General features: G+C 42.5%; 2 protein-coding genes across 2 annotated transcripts; both read left to right on the top strand.

The window, feature by feature from the left end:
* Positions 1-202: 202 nt before the first annotated feature.
* Positions 203-5,835, top strand: LOC146969691 (dnaJ homolog subfamily C member 5B-like). The gene is made up of 4 exons (XM_085803963.1): positions 203-323; positions 3,769-3,982; positions 4,752-4,926; positions 5,732-5,835. The coding sequence occupies exons 1-4, from the start codon at positions 217-219 to the stop codon at positions 5,827-5,829; spliced, it is 594 nt and encodes a 197-aa protein (XP_085660089.1). The 5' UTR covers positions 203-216; the 3' UTR covers positions 5,830-5,835.
* A 4,700-nt stretch (positions 5,836-10,535) lies between these two features.
* Positions 10,536-25,635, top strand: LOC146969690 (E3 ubiquitin-protein ligase TRIM63-like). The gene is made up of 9 exons (XM_085804501.1): positions 10,536-10,819; positions 16,340-16,512; positions 18,241-18,412; positions 19,496-19,591; positions 20,352-20,585; positions 22,150-22,172; positions 22,249-22,373; positions 24,281-24,696; positions 25,552-25,635. The coding sequence occupies exons 1-9, from the start codon at positions 10,700-10,702 to the stop codon at positions 25,633-25,635; spliced, it is 1,443 nt and encodes a 480-aa protein (XP_085660627.1). The 5' UTR covers positions 10,536-10,699.
* Positions 25,636-25,898: the final 263 nt, after the last annotated feature.

The raw sequence follows: 25,898 nt of genomic DNA, 5'->3' as shown, positions 1-25,898 counted from the left end.
TTGAGTTTTTGCAGTGTGCAACCATCTTTTCATTTGTTGTGGGTGATTAATGTTTATAACCACAGAAACCAACACGGTGAGTTTACTGTCAGAGGAAACCAGTAAACCTTATTGCCTCAACAAGGTTTTAAAGGTTAAAGGTTCATTCTGTTTATTTCCTCAGTTAGTTTAGATCTTCATATTCCTCTCCTCTCTGACTCAGGTGATGGTGTGAGGATGTCTGAGAGGAGGCAGCGAACCTTGTCCACATCCGGAGAGTCTCTGTACCAGATCCTGGGTCTGGAGAAAGGCTGCAGCCATGACGATATCAAGAAGTCCTACAGGTGAGACCACGCCCACTCACCTGCAGCAGGTGGCCATCCTAGTCCCAGATTAAAGGGATAGTTCAACATTTTGGCAAATTGGCCCATTGCCATAATCGCTATAATCACAGCAGTAGGTTCGTTACCTTTATTTGTCGGTGCAAGCTATTTTTAGAACGGAGGAGCAGAGCCGTGAGCTGCTCAGAGCTACGCTACGGAGGCTAAAGGAATTTCTTGGTTTCCCTCATCAAACTCATCAAATACACAATCCAACAACTCCACAACGCTCTGGTGGACAAGTTGTGAGCTGCACATTCACCACGCTATGAGATAATAACACAACGTTACCACACAGAGTTGTTTTAGAGGGAAATACAGAGACTGTTGATGAAAAACTGTCCCTGAAGGCAACGTGCATCAGTGGTTTTGCATGAATTTCAAAAACTATAACCAAGAACTTCCCTTAGCCTCCATATCGTAGCTCTGAGCAGCTCACGGCTCTGCTCCGCCGTTCTAAAAATAGCTTACACCGACAATTAAAGGTAATGAACCTACTGCTATGACTATAGGGATTATGGCAATGGGCCAATTTGCCAAAATGTTGAACTATCCCTTTAAAGGAGAATTCCTGTCATTTTTGACCCCTAAATCGTTGTCCTGATGGTCACCCAGTGTTGGTTGGAGCAAAAAACACGACTGAAATTGATGCAGGCAAACCGGAGTTACCATGGCTACCCGGTGCTAGCGATAGCCACAACGCTAACCCATGGGGTAATTCTTTCAACCACAACAAACACTCAGAAAACCACTGAACTCATATAGTGTAGAGTAGAAACAGTAGAAACTTTGTGTTTTTGCATGTAGCCACTCACCTCAGATAGCCCAACTCTGGAACATCCCAGAAAGACATTAGGGGAGAGCCGGGTCGATTGATACACTTTTCATTTAAACGTCTTTTTCAAAGATGACGTTATGTACACAAACATTTTTATCATGTGATCAACAACTCACATGTGTATTCTCTTAGTTACAAGTGTAATTTAACACATATGTTGGATGATCGCGCTGTTTTATAACTTTGAACGTAAATTGAAATTTGTCTCAAACGCCCCACCTATGCGGGTCGTTTGAGACACAGAGGAGGGACGGTTGAAACAGCGTTTTAAACAGAAACTACTGACATTACTCTAGTTTTTATGCAGCATATCGGACAACATACTAGTGTACTCGTCATTGCCAAAATGTCACATAATTTCTCACAATATAAATAGGTCAAATAAATATTTTTGTCCCGTGCGGAATTGTCAAGATCCGCATTTCGATTAAACTCGCCTTTCTTCTTTTGTACGAGTTGTTGCACAACTGCATTTTCATTTCATTTACTTATTTCCCTGTCCTAAGTCATGTTTATGGAGACACAGTTGAACATATTGTCATTTTACCCTCGGCATTTTCCCCTCACTTTGCTGAATATCTGTTGATTCATGTCATAAACACGAACATTAAAAAATATGTGGTGTTTATTAAAAATACATGTTGTTCATTCAAATAGGTTGTTGTTTATTGCAAAACAATTAGGCTATTAATTTGGTGATTTATATACAGATATTGATCGCGCAGTGTGACCACAATCACTACGCACGGTGGCGTGAGGGACATTTGAAACAGCTGTATCAATCGTCCCTGCAGCGACTACTGACACTTCAACCTGTTTTGGCTCTAAACTTCAAAACTATGACATTGCATAGTTTAGGACCTGTTTATGTACGAATTCATCTGTTGTTAGGTCATATTATTATTGCAAGAAACACACAATACAACTTTTGATCACAAAAAAACTACCGCACGTAACATTTTACTTTCCGTAGTCAAAAACCGGTTCGCGCTAATAACTTTTGAATGGCGTGACGTAATTTCACAAGCTTTCCCAGGATTGGTCGGTGTTGAGTGCTGAACATAGTGACAAAATCTGACGGCTCAAGCTTGTGTGGTTTTCGAGGAAATCGCTGTGTATCAATCGTCCCGTGTATCAATCGACCCGGCTCTCCCCTACTATTGTTGTGGTATTTTTTAATTAAAAATGACATAAAAGGTTGAAAACAACAAGACCAATGAAAAGAAAGTCATGCCACCTTCAAAGATCAAGTATGAACTGTGTTATTATCTCAATAATGACTACATTACATGTTTATGTTATTTTGTGTTGGTTTGACTAGTTAAAGTTACTTTGTGTTCTTATGTTGTTTCATTTCAACATTGCATTATCACTACTGGCAGATCATCTTTATCTCCAAAATTACAGCATGCTCTTTAGCACCACCTAATGGATGAGAGTGGGCACTTCAACAGGATCTGAAGGAGTGCAAGGCGTTAGTGGTGAATGGGGATGGATGTGAACTATATATGACCCCTTATAACACTTTCTGCTGAGCCAGGAGTTTTGGCTTCTGGTGCAGTTACACAGAATGGCCACCAGGCAAGGATTGAGGATGGAAAGATCTCAAATATGGCTAGGAAAGTGGCACACTTCCGGAGAGGATGTAAAGGCCCAAATAGGACGATATATACGTTCTATATATGTTATTTTCTTCTACACGATCCCATCACAGAGCGCCTGCTCTCCCCACCACAGAAACTAACACTTTCTCCTTGTTGTGATGATTTCATTAGTAAAATAAACGGTGAAGCAGTGCAGTAGTAATGTCCACAATATCTCTGACCATTTATTTTAGTAAAGAAATCATCACAACAAGGACAAAGTGTTAGTTTCTCTCTGTGATTGGATAGTAATGTCTTTATGGGATGTTTCAGAGTTGGGCTATCTGAGGTGAGTGGCTGTTTGCAAAAACACAAAGTTTCTACTGTTTCTACTCTACACTATATGAGTTCAGTGGTGTCTCTAAGGATTCCAGTCATGTACCAGAGATATCTGATTGTTGAAGAGTGTTTGTTGTGGTTGAAAAAATTGCCCCCATGGGTTAGCGTTGTGGCTGTATTTTTTTTTGAAACATTTTTTTTTTCCAATTTTTATTTTTATTTTTCAAATATTGTGCAATGTGCATTTGTTCGCCTTTTTTACATAGAGAGTCCAGGTTTTGAAAAGGGTTTAAGTTCACTTTATAATGGAGTATGTTAATTTATAGGCTCCTACAGTATTTGTGTGCAGATAAATGTTAAAAATGACTAAAAATCGGGAGAATCGGCAATATCGTAGAATCACAATTTAAATCGAATCGCCATCCAAAAATTCGTAGAAGAATCGAATCGGGAGAAAAGCATATTGTCCCAGCCCTAGTAGCCATGGTAACTCCAGTTTGCCTGCAGCAATTTTAGTCGCTTTTAGTTTTTTGCTCCAACCAACACTGGGCGACCATCAGGACAACGATTTAAGGGTCAAAAATGGCTGTAATTCTCCTTTAAGGTCACCAGCCAGCTCTGAGCCGTCCGTCCCTGTGTGTGGTTTCAGGAAGCTGGCGCTGCGGTTCCACCCGGACAAGAACCCGGAGAACCCGGAGGCGGCGGAGAAGTTCAAGGAGCTGAACAGCGCCCACGCCGTGCTGGCCGACCTGGGCAAGAGGAACATCTACGACTCCTACGGCTCCCTGGGACTCTACGTGGCCCAGCAGTTCGGAGAGGACAACGTCAACACCTACTTCATGCTGTCCACCTGGTGGGCCAAGGTGAGGGGGCGGGGCTTATGTCGCGGTGTGACAGTTTTACCAGGTTCAAGGGAAAACTAAAAGCATGGTTACAAGCAAACCAGACATGTGACCACCTGTAACCTGTATAACAACTGCCGGGGCACCATTTGAGTTTTTATTTTTCAGTTAATTGTACACAATGTTTTTTTGTGGGGGAGCATACATCAGTCCGACTGCCCAATTGTCCGACGGCTCATTTCTCCGAATACCCATTCTACAGTGTTAAGGTTAGGTTTAGGGTAAGGTTAAGGGTTAGGGCTACTTAAGTCGGAGAAGTGGGAGGTCGGACTAATGGACACAAAAATAAAGAAATGTATGGTCAGAGAAATGGGTAGTCGGACAGACGTCATGCGCCCTTTTTTGTGTAGGCTACATCATTTTTGGTTCTAGAAGTACTTACATAATACAATTATGTATTACATTTCGTGCAATATCTACACACTTCTGCTTGTGCAACTGGGTGTAATGGGCATCATGCAATACGTGTGTGTGCACTTTAGGGCATCGTGCAATACAACCTGGTACTTACCCTAACCCTAACCCTGTATGCACTCCTGCACTTTAGCACTTGTCACTTTAACCCAGCACTTTTGCACTTTATCTCTCAGGAACTCATATGGTCCCCCTACCCATGGAAGTGTTTGTCAATATGTCAATATGTTTTATATCGTCATAGTCGTAAATAAAGTGAAGTGACGCCACAGGTCGGTGGCTACGGGGTCGGTGCTGACGTGGGTCTCTGTTTCAGGGAGCGTTCGTGGTGTGCGGCATCCTGACCGGCTGCTACTGCTGCTGCTGCCTCTGCTGCTGCTGCAACTGCTGCTGTGGGAAGCTCAGACCCATGCCCACCGGCGAGGGGGCGGAGCCAGACTACGTCTCCCCCGACGACCTGGAGGAAGAGATCCGCAACGAGCCCGACAACGGTGAGTCCTCAGCTTTTATTTTGACGGTGCTTCCTCTGTCGGGGGGATCGGTTTGATTATCAGAGGCGACACAATCAAACTCAGGTACTCATGTTAAAGGGATAGTAGCATTTTTTTAAAAGTGGGGCTGTATGATCTACAAATAGCCCCTAAGTACTTTAATTGCAGTAGAAGACTCTCTGCACTCCTCCCGTTAGCAACGCCAGCCCATAATAGCCCTGCCCAGAGATTTACAACATACAGTGTTGTGAACAGTCCCAAAGAAACTGCCTATTTTCACGGCCTAAAAGAGGTTTTACCTGAAAAAAAATACACAGTTCCATTGTTCACTATAATATAATTTTTTCCAGCCCTTCAAAGTGCAGGAAAAACACAGTTTTTATTTGGACCTAACCAACTCACGTATCCCTCCACCCAGGGTTAGCGCCCGCCGATCAGCAGTTGGTTAGGTCCAAATAAAAACTGTGTTTTTCCTGCACTTTGAAGGGCTGGAAAAAATTATATTATAGTGAACAATGGAACTGGGTATTTTTTTTTCAGGTAAAACCTCATTTAGGCCGTGAAAATAGGCCGTTTCTTTGGGTCTGTTCACAACACTGTATGTTGTAAATCTCTGGGCAGGGCTATTATGGGCTGGCGTTGCTAACGGGAGGAGTGCAGAGAGTCTTCTACTGCAATTAAAGTACTTAGGGGCTATTTGGAGATCATACAACCCCACTTTAAAAAAATGATACTATCCCTTTAATGATGAGGTCATCAGGACAGGTGAGTCCTCAGGTCATGTGACGTGTCCGTTTCCCTTCAGACGCTGAGACTCCGGTCGTTCAGCAGCCGACGAACGCCAGCGAGAAAACTCAGCTCATCACTGACGGACGCCGCAGATACGGAGACACCTACACCTGAAGCCACGCCCACTCCCACCTGAAGCCACTCCCACCTACACCTGAAGCCACTCCCACTCCCACCTGAAACAGCTGTGTTTTGGTCGTTCAGGGACTCCGTAGTTTTCATCATCTCCCAGCATTCACACTATTGTTATTCTGTTCGGCCATTTTCTGCCTTTCTTTGTCCTTTAACTAGTCCTTCATACTTTGTGCTATTTCAACAATTCAAATATCAAAACGTGCGGCCTTTTCGGGACAGGTGTGCTATGACTTTTCTCTTTCATACTATTTATACTTTTTCAAATATTTAACTTTTTCTGCAATTTTTCTCCCATAGGAGATGAATGGAAACAGTCTTGAAACTCTTTAAATCTTCTGCTTCTTTGAACCTCTAAAACTTCAGCATACTTTTACCCACAGACTTCATTTGACTTTTAAACTGTAGACAAACTTTTAATCTATTCCCGTATGACTCATCTTATTGATATCTTCCACAGTTTCAGATTTTTGGCAGTTTTAAAATCATTAAAATTTTCGACAAAATCCAACTTTATAATGGGTGTGTATTGCGTTTAACGAGCAGGGCTTAGAGTGAGTGACATCATCGTTATAGTGAGAGAGACCCAAAAAACTTTCTGGATTTTTTTCTGGATAAACTGTCAGCATGGCCACAAATTAAACTCTAGACACATGATTTTCTCCACGTTTGTCGCCACACTTGTCGTGTCTCATATGATGTGCTCAAAACAGCAGACAGACTTACAGAATTTTATTACGGAGCCTCTTTGTGCAGCTAGACCCGCTCCAGTGGCTCATCGACTTCAAAACAAAAGTAGGAGCTGATTTTTTGAGAAAAACAGAAATGACCCCCTTTTCTAACTCGCGACGGCAAGAAAAGTTTTTGCCCTACAAACATTTAATGCACATCAAAATGCTCAGGAAGGTCTCCTTGCCCAGTTGGTCTTTACCACATTCTGATATTAGGTACGGTTCTCTTTTTATGGGCTGTTGTTCGGGAGCTGCGCCGAGCTCAAATCTCTCTGCTCTGCTCTGCTCTGTGTGCAAGTGGCCAGCTGTAGTGGCCAGCTCGTTATCGTCTAACACAGGCATGCACATCTATCTATCTATCTATCTATCTATCTATCTATCTATCTATCTATCTATCTATCTATCTATCTATCTATCTATCTATCTATCTATCTATCTATCTATCTATCTATCTATCTATCTATCCCCCTCTCTATTTCTTTCTTTCTTTCAAACGCTCTGTCTCTTTTTCTTCTTTCTTTCTTCTACCCCCTTCATCTGTATTTTAACTTCTTTCTTCCTTTCTTCCTTTCTTTCTTTCTTTCTTTCTTTCTTTCTTTCTTTCTTTCTTTCTTTCTTTCTTTCTTTCTTTCCCTCTATATCTCTATCCATCTACCTCTTTCTATATATCATCCCCCTCTCTCTTTTTCTTCTTTCTTTCTTTCTTTCTTTCTTTCTTTCTTTCTTTCTTTCTTTCCCTCTATATCTCTATCTATCTACCTCTTTCTATCTATCATCCCCCCCTCTCCTTTTTTCTTCTTTCTTTCTTTCGCCCATAGAAAGACATTCATCTCTCAGCCTTCAACTTTTATATTTTAGCTTTAGCCTTTTTCAACATTTCCTCAGCAGTTTCTTCAGCTAACTCAGCGTTGTTTCAGCTCATTCAGCAACAGCGTTCAGCTGCTTTCAGCATTCACACGCATTTTCTGCAGGAAATGCTTTCTCTTTCTAGTTATAAATAAAGTTGTAATCCAGCTTCAGATCGTCACTGTGATGTCACATCATGGTGTAAACAGTTTGTGTGTTTGTGAACTTTTATTTTGTTAATGTGTCTTTTATCAGTGAGTGTGTAACAACTGGTGTGTGTGACGTCATCACCTGTGGTCATGTGATCAGATGACGTCATCGTTAATAAAACAGTTAGTTAAACAGCCTGGGGTGTGTCCTCTGTCACACACACACACACACACACACACACACACACACACACACACACAGTGGTGGACAGTAACGGAGTAAATTTACTTGAGTACTGTACTTAAGTACATATCCAGAGGATTTGTACTTTACTTGAGTATTAGATTTCTTTGGTACTTATTACTCTTACTTGAATACATTTCCAAGACAAATATTAATACTTTTACTGGAGTTAATTAGTAGGAAGGCTGAAAAGTACTGGTTACTTTCAGGTCTTTTTCTAAAATCCTATTGGACACAAGCTGTGTTTGTCTGTGAAGGAAACCCTAACCCCTAAAAGCAGCACATCAGTGCAGCTGAGCAGCAAAGAGTTCATTCTCACTAACAAGAGTTAAAAGCTCCTTACATTCATTTACAAACAATTATACCCCTTTCCCACTGGCCAAAAAACCCGTTTAAACCCGCAACAATCGGCTTTTGGTGGCAGTGGGAAAGGCGCACTGAGCCGCGTCGACGCGGTCAAACGACTCGGCAGCGACGCGGGTTAAAATCGCCTTTAATCGGCTCGGCTCCGAACGGCTTGCAGTGGGAACGCCAGACCCGCGTCAACCCGCCAATTTACGTGATGACACTGAGAGTTACGTGACGCTACGTCATCGCGCCGGTCGCGTCTCATATCACCAAAACAAAGCTCCGCTCCGCTCTGCTCTCATCCCAGACTGGGATCAAAACATCAGAGAACACTGACCAAAAACGATAGAAAAAAAGAAAAGAAAAGAAGCGACAGTCTGTTTAACTGACGTGTTGTGTTGTCATGACGACAGTCTGTTTAACTGACGTGTTGTGTTGTCATGACGACAGTCTGTTTAACTGACGTGTTGTGTTGTCATGACGACAGTCTGTTTAAGACGTGTTGTGTTGTCATGACGACAGTCTGTTTAACTGACGTGTTGTGTTGTCATGACGACAGTCTGTTTAACTGACGTGTTGTGTTGTCATGACGACAGTCTGTTTAACTGACGTGTTGCCGCGGACGTCCGTCATCCGGCCGCAGCAGACTCTCTGTCCTCCGCGGTCCTGGTGCTCCAGGTCAGCCAGCCAGAGAGTCTGCCTCGGCGGACGGACACTCCGCGGCGGGCGGCTGTGGCATGACTGTGTGTCTCTTGCACCGCGGATGAGAGCGGGGCGACTGGTTTATGCTCTGTCTGATCCCTCAGCAGGGGGGGGGGCAGACTCGGCTCATTTTGGTCAATGGGAAAGGGGCCAAATGCCGATTGTTAGCGGGTCGACCCGCGTTTAAAAAACCCGCGTCGACCCGCTAATTTTAGTGGGAAAACGGCTTTAGAGTCATTCATTGATGTGAAGAATAAGACATTTACTCTGACTCTTACTTTTACTTAAAGGGATAGTTCACCCAAAATTGAAATTTTGTACGTAAGTTTGTAAGTTACAGGGGGTCTCGGCATAGCAGTGCATGTCCATATGACGGTTGCAAATGGATACCAACTGTCTTCGTAACAAAAAGACACACCAAAAAACATCCAGATACCTCCATGCTGCTCGTATGTAATGTCCCTCTTGTATTGAAGCCCCGAAATGCAAAATTGTCCCGAAAAAGATTAAATAAGTCTATATTTTAAGCTTGTTTGTAGCGGAAGCTTCTCGGAGCCCCTCTTCCCGATTCGTCAAATTTTGGACGAACTGGGACAATTTTTGGGAGAATTTCTCATGTTGGGGCTTCAATACAAGAGGGACATTACAGACGAGCAGTATGGAGGTATTTGGATGTTTTTTGGTGTGTCTTTTTGGACGAAGAAAAGTGAGCTCCGTTCTCAACCGTCATATGCAGTGCTGCACGGAGCCCACAAGGACTCTGAAACTTCTCCCAGCCCTTAGTCCACATGAGAGGGAGGAGCTAATGAGTGAAAATTCAATTTTGGGTGAACTACCCCTTTAAAGTAAATTTAAAAGCATGTATTTTTGGATACTTAAGTACCATTAATTAAAAGCATGTACTTTTTTACTCTTACTGGAGTAACATGTCGACTGAGCTACTTTTACTTGTAACGGATACATTTTGACCAGTAGTATTTGTACTCTTACTCAAGTACTGGGGTCGAGTACAGCTGTTCTCTCTGGAGAGGGGGTGACTGTCTCTTTTTTTTTTTTTTTTTTTACATGTTTTTATTTGAAGAAATGAACAATGATCAGATATTCAACATACAACATTTTTCTTATTTTCTTTCCCCCCACCCATCCCCATCGTGCTGCCAATATGAAAAGATAAATTAAATATATAATGAAAATAAACTGGTGAGTGAGAAGCAAAGTTACAGGTATGAAAATATATACAAGATTAAAATAATACTGTAAACTGTTTTCTTGTCTGTAACAACATCTCCGTCCTGGGTGATGATCCCTCCTCTGTTGCTCACCCTGAGCTTTCTCCTGGTTTTCCCTGTTAAAAGGGTTTTCCATGGAGTTTTTCCTCAGTGGATGTGAGGGTCTAAGGACAGAGGATGTTGTTATGATGGGATGTAAAGCCCTTTGAGACAAACTGGTGGTAAAAACGGGCTATACTAATAAAATTGCCTTGCCTTGCCTAATACAAAATAAATAAATAAAGATAAAGAAAAATAAATGAAAAATAAAAGCAAATCAATAAGAGAAAAAGTGGACATCAAGACAGTAGGAGAGGGGGTGACTGTCTCTTTAATGACCCCCCACCACCCCCCCATTCCTCCTCCTGACCTTTGACATATATGGCCTTGTCGCCCTGGTAACAGCTGACGTCAGTCCGTCTAAAAACAGCCTGAGAGTTTGTGTCGGACTAGAGCTCCGCTGCTCCGCTGCTTTTCACTCTTACTGACATTTTATTGATTTATTATAGGTATTTTATTGGTTTATTATTGATCTGTTATCGGTGTATCGATCGGTCGGAGCTGATGGAGAGTCTGGAGAAGCAGCTGGTGTGTCCCATCTGCCTGGAGGTGTTCACCAAGCCGGTGGTCATCCTGCCCTGCCAGCACAACCTGTGCCGGAAATGCGCCAATGACGTCTTCCAGGTGAGGCCCGCGCGCACCGCACGTGGAGCCGAGCTGCGTGTGTGTGTGTGTGTGTGTGTGTTGTGTTATTCCCTGTGTGGAAAGGAAAAACGCGAGGCTGCGTGGTGCTTGGTGGTGGTGGTGCGTTCAAGGACAGTCTGACTTCTGGACACAGAGCCAGGGCCGTTGCTATGAATTCTGGGCCCCCTTAACGAATACTAAAGTGGGCCCCTCCCCCTAACTTTTCCTTTTTTTTTTCTTAGACTACGTATGTATTATGGTTTTTTATTCAGCCTTCTTTGTTTTGATGCTAATGCAGAATTACACTGCAAAAACTCAAGTATCTTAGCAAGAATATTTGTCTTATTTCTAGACAAAATGTCATTTCTAGTCAAAACAAATCTCATTCTACTTAAAATAAGACTCATCATATTAAAAGTAGCTTGTTTTTAGACACTTTTTACTTCTTTCAAGCAGATTTTCACTTGGAATAAGTAGAAAAAATCTGATAGTGGAGCAAGTTTTTCTTCCTTATTACAAACACAAAAAACTTACTTTCACTGGCAGATTTTTCTATTTATTGTGAATTTAAGTGAAAATGATCTAAAAACAAGTTAATTTTTAGGTAATGAGTCTTATTTTAAGTGGAAAGAGATTAGTTTTGACTAGAAATGAGACATTTGGACAAGAAATAAGACAAATATTCTTGGAAAGATGTAGAGTTTTTACAGTGTACTATGAGTATTAGTCAGGGTCTTACGCAGAATAAATCAGTCATACAAAGATTAGACTACTGGGGTTTTTTATGGGCCCCACTGGGCGCTGGGCCCCTAGAGTTATCATCACCTTTCTCCCCTAGACAACGGCCCTGCACAGAGCCAACAGGTGTTTATTATGGGAGGGAAGGTCACGCAGAGGTCACAGAGCTGTCACTCACTCAGAACGTAAACAGACCAACACACACACATAGGTTCAGGGTGACGTCACTTCCTGAGGACGACCCTCCACAATAAAACTCCAGACTCCACAACTTCACTTTACACTTTACACTTTACTTTATTTTCTCACGACCAGGTAAGTGGTATGGAGCACAAACAATAAAACAGTACAAATAATCAGACATAGCAGGAGGCAGTGGGGCTGTACATACATCTAAAAAAAAACAGAGGAAGAACACGCTTCAGAAAAGCACCTAGCTTATAAATAACTTTAGTTTTATCCGACTATAATAACAAAATGAGTTTAAACATAGATGGGCGACGAACATGGTATTTAGGGAGGTATTTTTCTCTTAGATATACAATACATGTGTTCTTGCATTCAAACAAAACATGGAACTCATCACCAATCTGGCTGCTGGTCTTTGCATAGATCACATAACCTCTGACTTCTATCGAGTCCTTTATACCTTCCAATAACTTTTGGTATTCTTGTATTGTTTACTCTGAAGTGGCAGATGGCCTGTCTAGACTTTTGGTTTGAACACAATAAATACTTTTCTAACTTAAACTCTTATTTAAACTCGATGTAGATGTCACATGATGTCATACTGCCAACTATCACATCTGATTGCATCACAGTCAGAACCAGAAATAGAAACAACTTTATTGTCCATTGCATGAAGCAGCAGCAGTAGCAGCAGCAGTAGTGTCTTTGACGTGACTCAGATGGTTAAAACAGAAGCAACAAGTGGACCTGGCTGCAGCAGCTACATGTGATGTTGATAATATTGACAGCTGCTCTGTGTATGAAGGTGGAGGCTCTGACTGACTGCATGAGTGAAGGTGAAGGAGTGAAGGTGTGAGAGTGAAGGAGTGAAGGAGTGAAGGAGTGAAGGTGAAGGAGTGAAGGTGTGAGGGTGAGGGCTGTGACAGTTGAGACTGGTCTAAACAGAGAGGAAGGTGCAGCCAGATGAGATGTTGCAGGTGAGGACTGACTCAGAGTGATGAGTTCATTAGTTTCTCCTCAGTTTCCTGCAGGGTATCTGCAGGGTCTTGAAAAGTATTAAAAGGTGATAAATCAATTTTGGGAAAATTAAGACCCTTTAAAAGTATTAAAAAGTCTTTTCACAACTTTATAAAGTCTTAAAATGTCATGGTATTTTTTCTGAATTAGCTGTCCAAGAGTTTGAGTCCTAAAAAACATTGTGAAAGTGTGTGAATTTATTCATTTTATTAAAAAACAAAGATGAACCGGTACATGAAAAAGAAAAGAAGATTGTTGTTTTTGTTTTTTGATAAACTTTGCCTTTTATTTATTATCCCAGCCTATTTTGAATTCTGTTGTATCATAGTGGTCTATATAGTCTTTATCACAAACTAGAACTGTTAAGTTAAAAGTGTCACTGATGTAAATGGTTACAGCTTGAAGTGGTGGTGAGGTGTTGAAAAATATTGAGAAGGTCTTGAAAAAGTCTTAAAAAGGTTTTAGAATTAACTCCAAGATTCCTGTATAAACCCTGTCCTGAGCAGAAAGAGTTGATGTTGTGTCTTTTATTAACAGATGTGGGCAGAGAAGAGAAGTGTTGTGTCCTTTAGTTCCCAGTGTGTGAGCATCACCACCACCCGACATCGTTCCCCTGCAGCTGCACAGATCTTAGTTTAGAGATGTTTAACTTTAAAGAGTTACCTCAGCTCCACGTGTCCCTTGTCTCCAGCTCCAGGATCAGAGGCAAATAGTCCAGTTGCCTCTGGTTCAGTTGTTGTCCAGAGATGCTGTGTAAGAAGTCTCTGATCCGTTGAACCAGAACTGGACTGAGCTGTAGTCCAGTCAGGTGGTTCAGGTCCAGGTCCGTATGTTGACTGTGTTTGATAGTTTGCAGGTGTGAGGCAAGACAAGGCAATTTTATTTGTATAGCCCGTTTTTACCACCAGTTTGTCTCAAAGGGCTTTACATCCCATCATAACAACATCCTCTGTCCTTAGACCCTCACATCCACTGAGGAAAAACTCCATGGAAAACCCTTTTAACAGGGAAAACCAGGAGAAAGCTCAGGGTGAGCAACAGAGGAGGGATCATCACCCAGGACAGAGATGTTGTTACAGACAAGAAAACAGTTTATAGTTTACATAAGAAGTCAAATATATCGTTTTGTTGGTCTCCATTTTGTGCAGTTGTGATATTTTTTTATTCACTTCCGTACATGCAGTTGTCATGGTAACTCCTCAGTTTCATTCATGTGCTCTAAATGCACTTTGCTCAATAAAGAGCTAAATGAGTTTTTAAAGACTTAAAAAAAATCTTGGTTTGAATTCTATAAAAGTGGGTCGCGACTTAATGACCATGGGACAATGTTTCTTTCTTTCTACTCCCTTTCTCTTTCTTTTTACTTCCTTCCTTCTTTCTTTGTTTCTACCCTCTTTCTTTCTTTCTTTCTTTCTCTATCTATCTACCTCTTTCTATCTATCATCCCCCTCTCTTTTTCCCTCTTTTTCTTCTTTCTTTCTTTCGCCCATAGAAAGACATTCATCTCTCAGTCTTCAAGTTTTATGTTTTAGCTTTAGCCTTTTTCAACATTGCCTCAGCAGTTTCTTCAGCTAACTCAGCGTTGTTTCAGCTCATTCTGCAACAGCGTTCAGCTGCTTTCAGCATTCACACGCATTTTCTGCAGGAAATGCTTTCTTTTTCTAGTTATAAATAAAGTTGTAATCCTTAAACTTAATGACCATGGGAAAATGTGGAGCCCAGAGCAGGGCCGTTGCTAGGAATTCTGGGCCCCCTTAAAGAACACTATAATAAATAATAATAATAAACTTTATTTGTATTGCACCTTTCTTAACAAAGTTACAAAGTGCATAGACAGGTATATAAAATACAGTAACAATAGAACAACGGCAAAGGGACAATATTAGACATTAACAAACAACAGTAAAATAAGTCGATAAATACAAGAGAGAAATAAGAGCATAGATAGATCCTACTGCTGCCTTCTGGGATTTAAAAAGCTTTTTTATAAAAGTAGGTTTTTAAAAGGGATTTAAAATTCATTAGTGAGCTGGCGGATTTGATGTCCTCAGGGAGGTCGTTCCATAGTTTAGGAGCATAGGTGGCAAAAGCTCTGTCACCTTTGGTCACCAGCCTAGACCTGGGTACAACCAAAAGAGACAGGTTTGAGGACCTGAGGTTACCAGCTGGTTTGTATAAAATTAAAAGCTCAGTTATGTAGCTAGGAGCAAGGCCATGAAGAGCTTTAAAAGTTAGCAATAAAATTTTAAAATCAATTCTTAATTTGACGGGCAGCCAGTGAAGAGAAGCTAGAACTGGTGTTATATGCTCAAATCTTCTAGTTCCAGTAATAAGTCTGGCCGCAGCATTCTGCACCAACTGCAGGCGGTGGAGACAACTTTGGCTGAGACCTGTGTACAAGGCATTACAATAATCTAAACGGGAGGAAACAAGGGCATTTACCACTTTGTTGAGGTCGTTGAAAGATAAAAACGGTCTGATTCTAGAAATATTTCTTAGGTGCATAAAACAGGATTGTACAGTTTTCTTGATATGAGCCTCGAAACAAAGATGAGAATCGAATAACACACCCAAGTTTCTTGCAACAGGTTTAACGCATGCTGCCAAAGAGCCAAGACTGTTAAGAGTATGGGAGTTGTAGCTAAGAGGGCCGAACAAAAGAACTTCTGATTTATCTGCATTTAGTTGGAGGAAGTTGTGAGACATCCAACATTGGATGTCAGCAAGGCAGGCCATGAGGGAAGCTAGCGAGGTGGGGTCTGAGGAAGTTAAAGGGACATAGAGCTGAGTGTTGTCAGCGTAGCAGTGAAAATGGATGTTGTGTTTCTGGATGATTTGACCTAGAGGGAGCATGTAAATGGAGAATAATAACGGGCCAAGGATGGACCCTTGAGGGACACCACAAGAGAGACGGGCGGATGATGATGAAGTATTTCCTAAAACCACTGCGAAGGTTCTCTCAGAGAGATAGGAGCGGAGCAGATTAAGGGCGGAGCCACCAAGGCCTACCCAGGACTCTAGCCGGCTAAGAAGCAACCCGTGGTCCACCGTGTCAAAGGCCCCACTAAAGTGGGCCCCTCCCCCTAACTTTTCCTTTTTTTTTCTTAGACTACGTATGTATTATGGTTTTTTATTTAGCCTTCTTTGTTTTGATGCTAATGCAGCATTACACTGCAAAAACTCAAGTATCTTAGCAAGAATATTTGTCTTATTTCTAGTCAAAATGTCATTTCTAGTCAAAACAAATCTCATTCTACTTAAAATAAGACTCATCATATTAAAAGCAGCTTGTTTTTAGACACTTTTTACTTCTTTCAAGCAGATTTTCACTTGGAATAAGTAGAAAAAATCTGATAGTGGAGCAAGTTTTTCTTCCTTATTACAAGCACAAAAAACTTACTTTCACTGGCAGATTTTTCTATTTATTGTGAATTTAAGTGAAAATGATCTAAAAACAAGTAAATTTTTAGGTGATGAGTCTTATTTTAAGTGGAAAGAGATTCGACTAGTTGGGAACCCCTGGTCTAGATCAGTCTAGATCAACGTCTCTCTGTCCTCTCTGTCCTCTCCGTCCAGGCGTCCAACCCCTACATGTCCACGCGCAGCGGCTCCACCGTGACGTCCGGCGGTCGATTCCGCTGCCCGTCCTGTCGCCATGAGGTGGTGCTGGACCGCCACGGGGTCTACGGCCTGCAGAGGAACCTGCTGGTGGAGAACATCATCGACATGTACAAGCAGGGCAGCACCAGGTAATACCCCGCCCCGGCCCCAAAGCACCAGGTAATACCCCGCCCCGGCCCCAAAGCACCAGGTAATACCCCGGCCCCAGAGCAGCTATATAACCCCCCAGCACATTATTTGTCAAGAGAAAGACAGCCCTTAAAGTGATAGTTCAGCATTTAGTCAGACTGGCCCATTGCCATAATCCCTATAGTCTATATAGCAGTAGGTTTGTTACCTTTAATTGTCGGTGCAAGCTGTTTTTAGAACGGCGGAGCAGAGCCGTGAGCTGCTCAGAGCTACGCTACGGAGGCTCATTATGGGATTTCTTGGTTTCCCTCGTCATCAAACTCATCAAATACACAATCCAACAACTCCACAACGCTCTGGTGGACAAGTTGTGAGCTGCACATTCACCACGCTATGAGATAATAACACAACGTTACCACACAGAGTTGTTTTAGAGGGAAATTCATGCAAAACCACTGATGCGCGTTGCCTTCAGGGACAGTTTTTCAGCAAGCAGTCTCTGTATTCAGGGCCGGCCCCTGGCATAAACTCTCTATGTGGTTGTTCAGGGCCACAGCCGTTAGGTGGGGGGCCACATGATCAGAAAGGTACCGGGGTTCATCAAGTCATTTAAACATCCTGAGGTCTGCACGTGCAGCTATGAGCTTTATATGTAATGTGAAGTCAATATTCAGCTTCTTTTATCTCACATTTGAGACATTTGGTGAAAATAGAACGGCAGAATGACAACATTTGTGCTCAAAAAACAATCTGACAAAATGTCATTTTAGACTTGTTTTCTATACTTATCTATTACTACACCCAATGACGCTGGGGAATACAACTGAAGATGTGTCCCTGCTCTTTATTGGTTGGGGGCCACCTGGGGTCGATCCTGTGCAGAAGACCTTTCAAATATTTGGGATATTTACCATCATGTCCTATTTTCAAATCTGTATTCATATCCTATTTCAAGCACCAAAACAGTTCATTCTCATGACTGAAGGAGTGTTTTCACAAGGGATTTGAAATGTTTCAAAAAGCAGACCTCAAATTTCCAGCGTTTGTCCTAAATTATTTCTTTCTACAGTGTTCTAGGACAAACTGGCCTCAGTGTGCTTACAGCGGAGGTTCTAATATTTAGACATAAAACACTTGAGTATTATCTGCAAGTATCTTAAAAAGATACATTTAAGAAAATATGTAAAAGTGGAGAAAATGTCCTCAAACCTCAGAGGGATAAACACGTCTGTATTCAGTTTTAACCAGTGATTTGGTGTTTGTGCTTAGAGTGCAGGGCCACAAACAAAAATCTAGTTTAGGGGGCCACCAAAATCCTAGGGCCGGCCCTGGTTGTATTTCCCTCTACAACAACTCTGTGTGGTAACGTTGTGTTATTATCTCATAGCGTGGTGAATGTGCAGGTCACAACTTGTCCACCAGAGCGTTGTGGAGTTGTTGGATTGTGTATTTGATGAGTTTGATGAGGGAAACCAAGAAATCCCATAATGAGCCTCCGTAGCGTAGCTCTGAGCAGCTCACGGCTCTGCTCCGCCGTTCTAAAAACAGCTTGCACCGACAATTAAAGGTAACGAATGAATTTCCTGCTATAATTTACTGATTGGCTGTCTGTTATCTGTGTGTGTGTGTGTGTGTGTGTGTGTGTGTGTGTGTGTGTGTGTGTGTGTGTGTGTGTGTGTGTGTGTATCTCTGTGTGTGTGTGTGTGTGTGTGTGTGTGTGTGTGCAGTAAGCCGGTGGAGGTGAAGGAGCAGCAGCCGATGTGTGAGCAGCACCAGGAGGAGAGGATCAACATCTACTGTGTGAGCTGCAGCGTTCCCACCTGCTCCATGTGCAAGGTGTTCGGAGCGCACAAGGACTGTGAGGTCGCTCCGCTCAACAGCGTCTTCACTAAGCAGAAGGTACCACAACTACACAACACAACACAACACAACACAACAACATGTTCCTGGCCACTTGTTTTAGCTGCAAAAACACAGGATTTCTCATACTATGTTTTTCTTTTATTATTTTATTTCATTATGTTTTATTCCTGCACTGCAAAAACTCAAAATCTTTCCAAGAATATTTGTCTTATTTCTTGTCAAAATGTCTCATTTCTAGTCAAAACTAATCTCTTTCCACTTAAAATAAGACTCATCACCTAAAAATTAACTTGTTTTTAGATCATTTTCACTTGTTTCAAACTAATTTTCACCCAAAATAAGTAGAAAAATCTGCCAGTGAAAGTAAGTTTTTTGTGCTTGTAATAAGGAAGAAAAACTTGCTCCACTATCAGATTTTTTCTACTTATTTCAAGTGAAAATCTGCTTGAAAGAAGTAAAAAGTGTCTAAAAACAAGCTGCTTTTAATATGATGTGTCTTATTTTAGGTAGAATGAGATTTGTTTTGACTAGAAATGACATTTTGACTAGAAATAAGACAAATATTCTTGCTAAGATACTTGAGTTTTTGCAGTGTGTCTATATTCTGAAGGTGTTTACAGAGGGGATTGTTGATACATCATTCATACAACATTTTATTCCAAAAAAACAAAAACAAAAAAAGCAAAATTCAATTTTTTTTTTTTAGGGCTGGTGACAGTATTTTCTCATTTACAGAGTGATAAAAAGAGATATCCACAATCCCCTTGGTGAAACTTTAGAGTCTAATATGTCAACAAAATAAAACAAGAATTTTGAAAGAGGCTTTATCCATTGATGAGATTTCATTTCTGGAGATATTTGCAAATTAGCGCATATTTCATTAGATATTGCCCCATTTACACATTTAAACAAACAATTTGACAAAACTTGTAATACAAAAAATATTTGTCTTAATGTGAGTGATAAACTTGGGAAGTTTCATGGTGAAATCTGGAGAAAAACATCCAGGGGTAAAAAGAGGGTGAATTACACGGTGGTGTTTTACAGTTGTAGTGACATCACAGGTCCTGTGTGTGTGTGTGTGTGTGTGTGTGTGTGTGTGTGTGTGTGTGTGTGCAGGCGGAGCTGACTGACTGCATCTCCATGCTGGTTGGGAACAACGAGCGGATTCAGGCCGTCATCAGTCAGCTGGAGGAAACCTGCAGAGCCGTCAACGTGAGTTCTGCTGTTTGTCCACTAGAGGGCAGCAGCCACCACACACTGCAGCTACCACACACTGCAGCTACAACACACTGCAGCTACAACACACTGCAGCTACAACACACTGCACTGTCACGGAGCTGTTTGTCCACTAGAGGGCAGCAGCCACCACACACTGCACTGTCACGGAGCTGTTTGTCCACTAGAGGGCAGCAGCCACCACACACTGCACTGTCACGGAGCTGTTTGTCCAGCAGGGGGCAGCAGCTACAACACACTGCACCTCTGGTCCAATGATGGACCGCTGGTGCCACCACATTCACTTCATCTCAGATATTCTCCCATGTTTCCTCTTTACTGTAGATCAACAACATGTTTATTTGCTCCTTTCTGTTAATTCATTGGATCAGATTTCATTCTGTGTTTGCGGCCACCCAGCTCTCCTTCCATGGTGGACACGGTTACAACGCCTAAAACTGTTATTTCAAACCTGCAGTTTGCACATGCTGTTACTTAGACAGTTACTCTAGTAGATTACCTGCAACACGGAGCTTTAGCAGCTTCAGAGGCCGACACAGAATCACCCTGCACTGAATGTTTCAGCTGCAATAAACCAGACTTTAGAGTCATATTTCTGCAGTTATTTTGGCAAAAGTAACTCAATAGTAATGCAAAAGTAGCATAAACGCATTACAATTCTGAGACAGTAACTAATTACTTTCAAATGACAGTGAGTAATAATATGTCATGTGTTATATTCTGGATGTGTTTCCAGGACAACGGCAGCAGACAGAAGTCGAAGGTGTGTGAGTCGTTGGACCACCTGTTTGCGCTGCTGGAGGAGAAGAAGGGAGAGATGAGTGTGAGGATCAGCTGTGAGCAGGAGGAGAAGCTGGACTACCTCAGAGGCCTGAGGAGCCGCTACAACCAGCACATGGAGGCCACGGCCAAGCTGCTGGAGACCGCCATCCAGACCCTGGACGAGCCCGAGATGGCCGTGTTCCTGCAGGTCAGACCTCAGCGCTTAAAGGGACAGTTCAGTTTTTTACAACCTGGACCTTATTTCTAGCATAAAATACGATCATTTTACTCACCCAGATAACTTTGGTGTCATTTGGAGTCGTTTTGACGAAATTAGCCCCAGTCGAGAGCCGCGTATATCCGTATAATGTGAGAACACGGGGCAGCAGAATGCAGCCTCTAAATAACACATTATCCAATATTTAGTTCTGATAGGCTAGTGCTATTCCCCTCTGAGTCCGGGGTTAGCTGTTATCAACATCCGGGGTCTGTAGGTTGACCTACTGACCTCTGACCTGGATGATGTCATGTCATGTTGCTAGCGCTAATGCTACGGTTGGTTTCTGCGTGTTTGTGACTTGTCAGAACAAAATGAGCAGCTGGATGAAGTTCAGCTTCCACAGGCTTCCTCTCCTCAACCTGGACTCACTAAAGCTCCGGCTGGTTGAGATAAAAATGGACCCGAATGCCGAAGCAGAATGATTATTATCAGAATGAGCCGCGCGGCGCTCAGAGATGACATCATCCAGGTCAGAGGTCAGTAGGTCAACCTACAGACCCCGGATGTTGATAACAGCTAACCCCGGACTCAGAGGGGAATAGCACTAGTGTATCAGAACTAAATATTGGTGAAATGAAGGAGTTTCTCTGCAGATAATGTGTTATTTAGAGGCTGCATTGCGCTGCCCCGTGTTCTCATATTATACGGATATACGCGCCGCTCCACTGGGGCTAATTTCGTCAAAACGACTCCAAATGACACCAAAGTTATCTGGGTGAGTAAATGATCGTATTTTATGCTAGAAATAAGGTCCAGGTTGTAAAAAACGGAAATTATCCTTTATGGCCTTTGCACACTGGGTCCGTTTTTGTCGTCCGAAATTGCCGCACGTCAAAAAATAAATTGGACCTCATGTTGTGTCGATCATGTTTACACACCGAGTCCCAAACTTTCGTCCGTCATTAATGTTTTCGGAACAGGTTCGATTTAATGCGTTTTTCACATCCGTGAAAAGTCTTTTTGACCAATCACATCAGAGTTTAGAGGCTGGAGAGAGAGAGAGAGGGGAGGAGGTCACCGCTGAGTGGGTGGGTGTGTGTGTGTGTGTGTGTGTGTGTGTGTGTGTGTGTGTGTGTGTGTGTGTGTGTGTGTGTGTGTGTGTGTGTGTGTGTGTGTGTGTGTGTGTGTGTGTGTGAAATTGTACGTCTTGTGTTTAATGTGTGAGCTAATAATCAATATCTAACAAACTGGACCACTGACATCCTATCATAAACAGTTGAAGTGATGATGATAGTTCAGCAGCAGATTGGCTCCTCTCAGGATGGACACAATATTAAAATTTTTCTCTTTCATTTCTCAACAAGTGAGAGAACCACAAAGTGCATCATCAATGCGTGACGATGTTTGTCTCCCTCTCCGAAATTTGCAACACAAAATAAAAACGCATGCGAATAAAACGCTACGGACTCAGTGTGCAAAGACCTTTAATGTGAAGGACGTGAACGCCTGAGAGTGCGTTCATTAACACTAACCACTGATCTGTCTCCCACAGACGGCCAAACCGCTGCTACACAAGTGAGTACAACGTTTTTTCTGCAGCGTTGATTGGTGATTGGTTCATTTTCTTCACTGATGGTTTTTTATTGGTCAGAATCACAGAGGGCACCAACACGTCGCACCTGGACAAACTGCAGAACGGCTACGAGAACATGGAGCACTTCACCGCCAACTTCGACCGCCAGCGGCGAGCGCTCAGCAGAGTGGACTTCATCAGAGGTACCGCCCACAGGAAGTAGCTCTGACCAATCACAGAGAGAGGATGATAAAATATAACATTGTTTGTTTTGTCTAATTTACACTTCCGCTCGTTTTATTTTGGGAATTTAGCCACTTCCGTCTGTGCATCTTCCCTGATTATATATCATTATTATTAGGGCCACGGGCCATCGCACCGGGCACTGATCCCTACAGCTATGAAATAGCTGCAAAATTTTGCATGTAAGTCAATGGGACGGGCGAAAAAAAAAGAGCGAAAAAGACCAATCATTGGATTTTAACAAACGTCTACTGCTCAGGCATACTTTCACCTAGAGACTCCATTTAAACTTTAAACAGTAGACACAAGTCTTGTGTATTGTCGTATTACTCCACGTTTTGATAGGTAATATAGTTTTTGATCAATCCCTGATCAATGACCATGATCATTTTTGGAGAAATTATGAGATTATAATGGGTGTGTATTGCACGGAATGTTCGTGTCAGAGTGCGTGACATCATCGGTTAGAGTGGGAGAAAGCCCAGAAAAACTCCAGATATAAAAACCAATGATTGGACAAACATTACTATTTCTGTGTGCACGTTTTTGTAATTAGTCATGGTTATCAGAGATTAGCTGGGCTAACGGTTAGCTACCTGTTTAACTTTAATAACTCAGTGACTCAATAAACGCTCCATGAAAAAATATTTTCTCCAGCGGATATCTGAGTTCCAACATGACTGAGCTAACTGGAGTAGTTTCATGTCGTGTCCCACAACGGGAGGGTTTTAACAGCTGACGTCCTGCTGTTAGCTTAGCTACCGCTGTTAGCTTAGTTACCGCTGTTAGCTTAGCTACCGTTAGCTTAGCTACCGTTAGCTGTCCCTGTCAGCTGAGCCACTGATGCTTTCTAGACACTGTGATTCCCCTAAACTGAATAAATACCACACATAGCAACACAAAACACACACACAGAAATAGTAATGTTTCTTCAATCATTTCAGATTTGTCTAAACGGTGATAGGGCGTGAAAAATATGATATATAGCTAAACTCTGGTTCGTTACTATTGTTCTCATTCAAATTACAGCTGGTTTTCTACCAGGACGTAGAATGTAAACAACAAGGAGATTCGTCCTATTGTTGACAGCATAGACTGGTTGATAGACATCATGATAACTTTATTTATAATCATCACCTAATTTTAATGAGAACAATACGGACGAAGGTTTAGCTTTATGTCACATTTTCACGTCACTATATCACCGTTGTGACTACTCTGATGTTTATGAAGTCTATAAAACAAATTGTTGAACAAACATTTTAGATTAGCTGGGCTAACCGTTAGCTGTTAGCAGTGTTAATAAACAATAACTCAATAAACGGTCCATGAAAAAATATTTTCTCCAGTGGATATCCTAGTTCCAACATGACTGAGCTAACTGGAGTAGTTTCATGTCGTGTCCCACAACGGGAGGGTTTTAACAGCTGACGTCCTGCTGTTAGCTTAGCTGCTGCTGTTATCTGTCAGCAGCAGCAAAGCTAACAACTACGACAACCATGACTAATTACAAAAACGTGCACACAGAAATAGTAATGTTTGTTCAATAATTAGTTTTCTAGACTTAACAAACATCAGATTTAGTCAAAACGGTTTTGGCAGCCCGGAGCCGCACATTTGGTACCTACACCGGTGGCTAACGCTACCAGTTAGCCGCTCGCTAGAACTGGTGGCTAACGCTACCAGTTAGCCGCTAACGCTACCAGTTAGCCGCTCGCTAGAATGCTACTGAAACCGACTTATGTTGTGGTGTGACGCAATGGATCATGGGAAAATAAAGTGGTGGATATTATATATGGGCTGTAACCAGGAGAAGGCGTGTCGTGGTCGATGCTAACGTGTTAGCTGACTCTGTGTTTCCCTGCAGCTGAGGAAGAGGACGATGACGGTGATGAAGATGAGCTGGAGGTCCGGGCGCCGTCAGGAAGTCAAGCGGCGTCGCAGCAGCAGCAGCAGGTCGCACCGGCAGCCAATCAGCAGCCTCCTCTCCTACCCCCTCAGCTCTCAGAGGCTCCGCCCCCAGTGACCACACACAGTAGAAGCCCTGTGACATCATCACCCGGCCAGGCCCCGCCCCCTCTGACATCATCACCCAGCCAGGCTCCGCCCCCTCTTACATCATCACCCAGCCAGGCTCCGCCCCCTCTTACATCATCACCCAGCCAGGCCCCGCCCCCTCTGACATCATCATCACCCAGCCAGGCCCCGCCCCCTCTGACATCATCACCCAGCCAGGCCCCGCCCCCTCTGCCCGTCCCAACAGGCAGCGCCGCCGTCCCACAGGTACGATGGCTGATCCGACTGATCTGATTGGATGATGTGACTGGTTGGGGGCGGGGCTTCAGAGTGACACAATGAGATAACTGGAATAAGACAGTATAACGACACGCATTGATTGGTCCAATGAGCCGGTGCATATTCTCATTTGTCCAGGTCATAGTATCTCAAAAGAGTTTACATGGAAAGCAACTGGACTTGGTTATTTGTCTATTAACAAATTATTTGTCTATTAACAAATTATTTGTCTATTAACAAATAACCAAGTCCAGTTGCTTTCGATTTAAACTCTTTTGAGATTGGTCCAATGGCAGCGCCTCCTGGTGGAGGAATATGGGTTTTGCAAAAGAACTGACATCTCTGCATTGTTGGTGAATGAGCAGTGTGGTGTTTTCAATCATTTAAGGACATTTATAGATCACCCACGTTAATAGCATCATTGAGGATCCTTTACAGATAAACATTAACACATAGGAGAGTAAAAAAAAAACAGTTGTCTACATGAATGTTTCAATCTACATTTTGTAATAAACTAATTATAAGTATAATCTGATATGACCAAGACACCTAAAAACAAAAACACGGCCGTTTTCATCAATTTACAAGCAAGTGGGCAACACACATACATTGGAGTGAATGGGTTTTCTGGGCGCTTTTGCAATACCCATATCCTGCCACTAGGGGGCAAAACCCTTAAACCCTTAAACCCTTAAACCCTTAAACCCTTAAACCCTTAGACCCTTAAACCCTTAGACCCTTAAACCCTTAAACCCTTACCACAGGAGTCAATGGTGGTGTCCTTACTCTCTTATTCCAGCGCTCTAGACACAATGAGATAACTGATGTCTTCTCTTCCTTCAGGTCCAGTCTGAGCAGCAGAACGACCCCGACGACGCCGATGGACCCAAACACGTCTTCTCCTTCAGCTGGCTCAACCAGAAATAAAACAGCTGAGACGTGTAAACATGAACTCTGATGATTCGCTTGTTGTGTTCAAATAAATGATTGTTTATGGACCCGGTTCTGTTCTGGTTCTGGTTCTGGTCTGTGTGTTGTGGACTCTGCTGAGCTCTGCTGAGCTCTGCTGTAATAGCTGAAGGAGGTTGTTGTTGTGTTAGTGGGTGCAGTGCAGGTGTTGTGCAGTAGGTGGCAGTGTTGAGCCTGTGGTTCATCTCTGTGGCCATGAGGGTTAAAGGGATAGTGTCATT

The sequence above is a fragment of the Trachurus japonicus genome, chromosome 17 (genome assembly GCF_045865225.1).
Source record: "Trachurus japonicus isolate A0001 chromosome 17, Traja_1.0".
In the NCBI taxonomy this organism is placed as follows: Eukaryota; Metazoa; Chordata; class Actinopteri; order Carangiformes; family Carangidae; genus Trachurus; species Trachurus japonicus.
Note: the sequence above shows the minus strand (reverse complement) of the source record. Positions and strands in the feature narration are given on the sequence as shown.

Bases quoted from the DNA above. Each gene is read 5' to 3' on its own strand.
- LOC146969691 (XM_085803963.1), top strand. From the start codon at position 217: ATGTCTGAGAGGAGGCAGCGAACCTTGTCCACATCCGGAGAGTCTCTG. The intron at 324-3,768 runs GTGAGACCACGC...GTGTGGTTTCAG, and splicing joins GATATCAAGAAGTCCTACAG to GAAGCTGGCGCTGCGGTTCC. The intron at 3,983-4,751 runs GTGAGGGGGCGG...TCTCTGTTTCAG, and splicing joins TGTCCACCTGGTGGGCCAAG to GGAGCGTTCGTGGTGTGCGG.
- LOC146969690 (XM_085804501.1), top strand. From the start codon at position 10,700: ATGGAGAGTCTGGAGAAGCAGCTGGTGTGTCCCATCTGCCTGGAGGTG. The intron at 16,513-18,240 runs GTAATACCCCGC...GTGTGTGTGCAG, and splicing joins TACAAGCAGGGCAGCACCAG to TAAGCCGGTGGAGGTGAAGG. The intron at 19,592-20,351 runs GTGAGTTCTGCT...ATGTGTTTCCAG, and splicing joins AAACCTGCAGAGCCGTCAAC to GACAACGGCAGCAGACAGAA.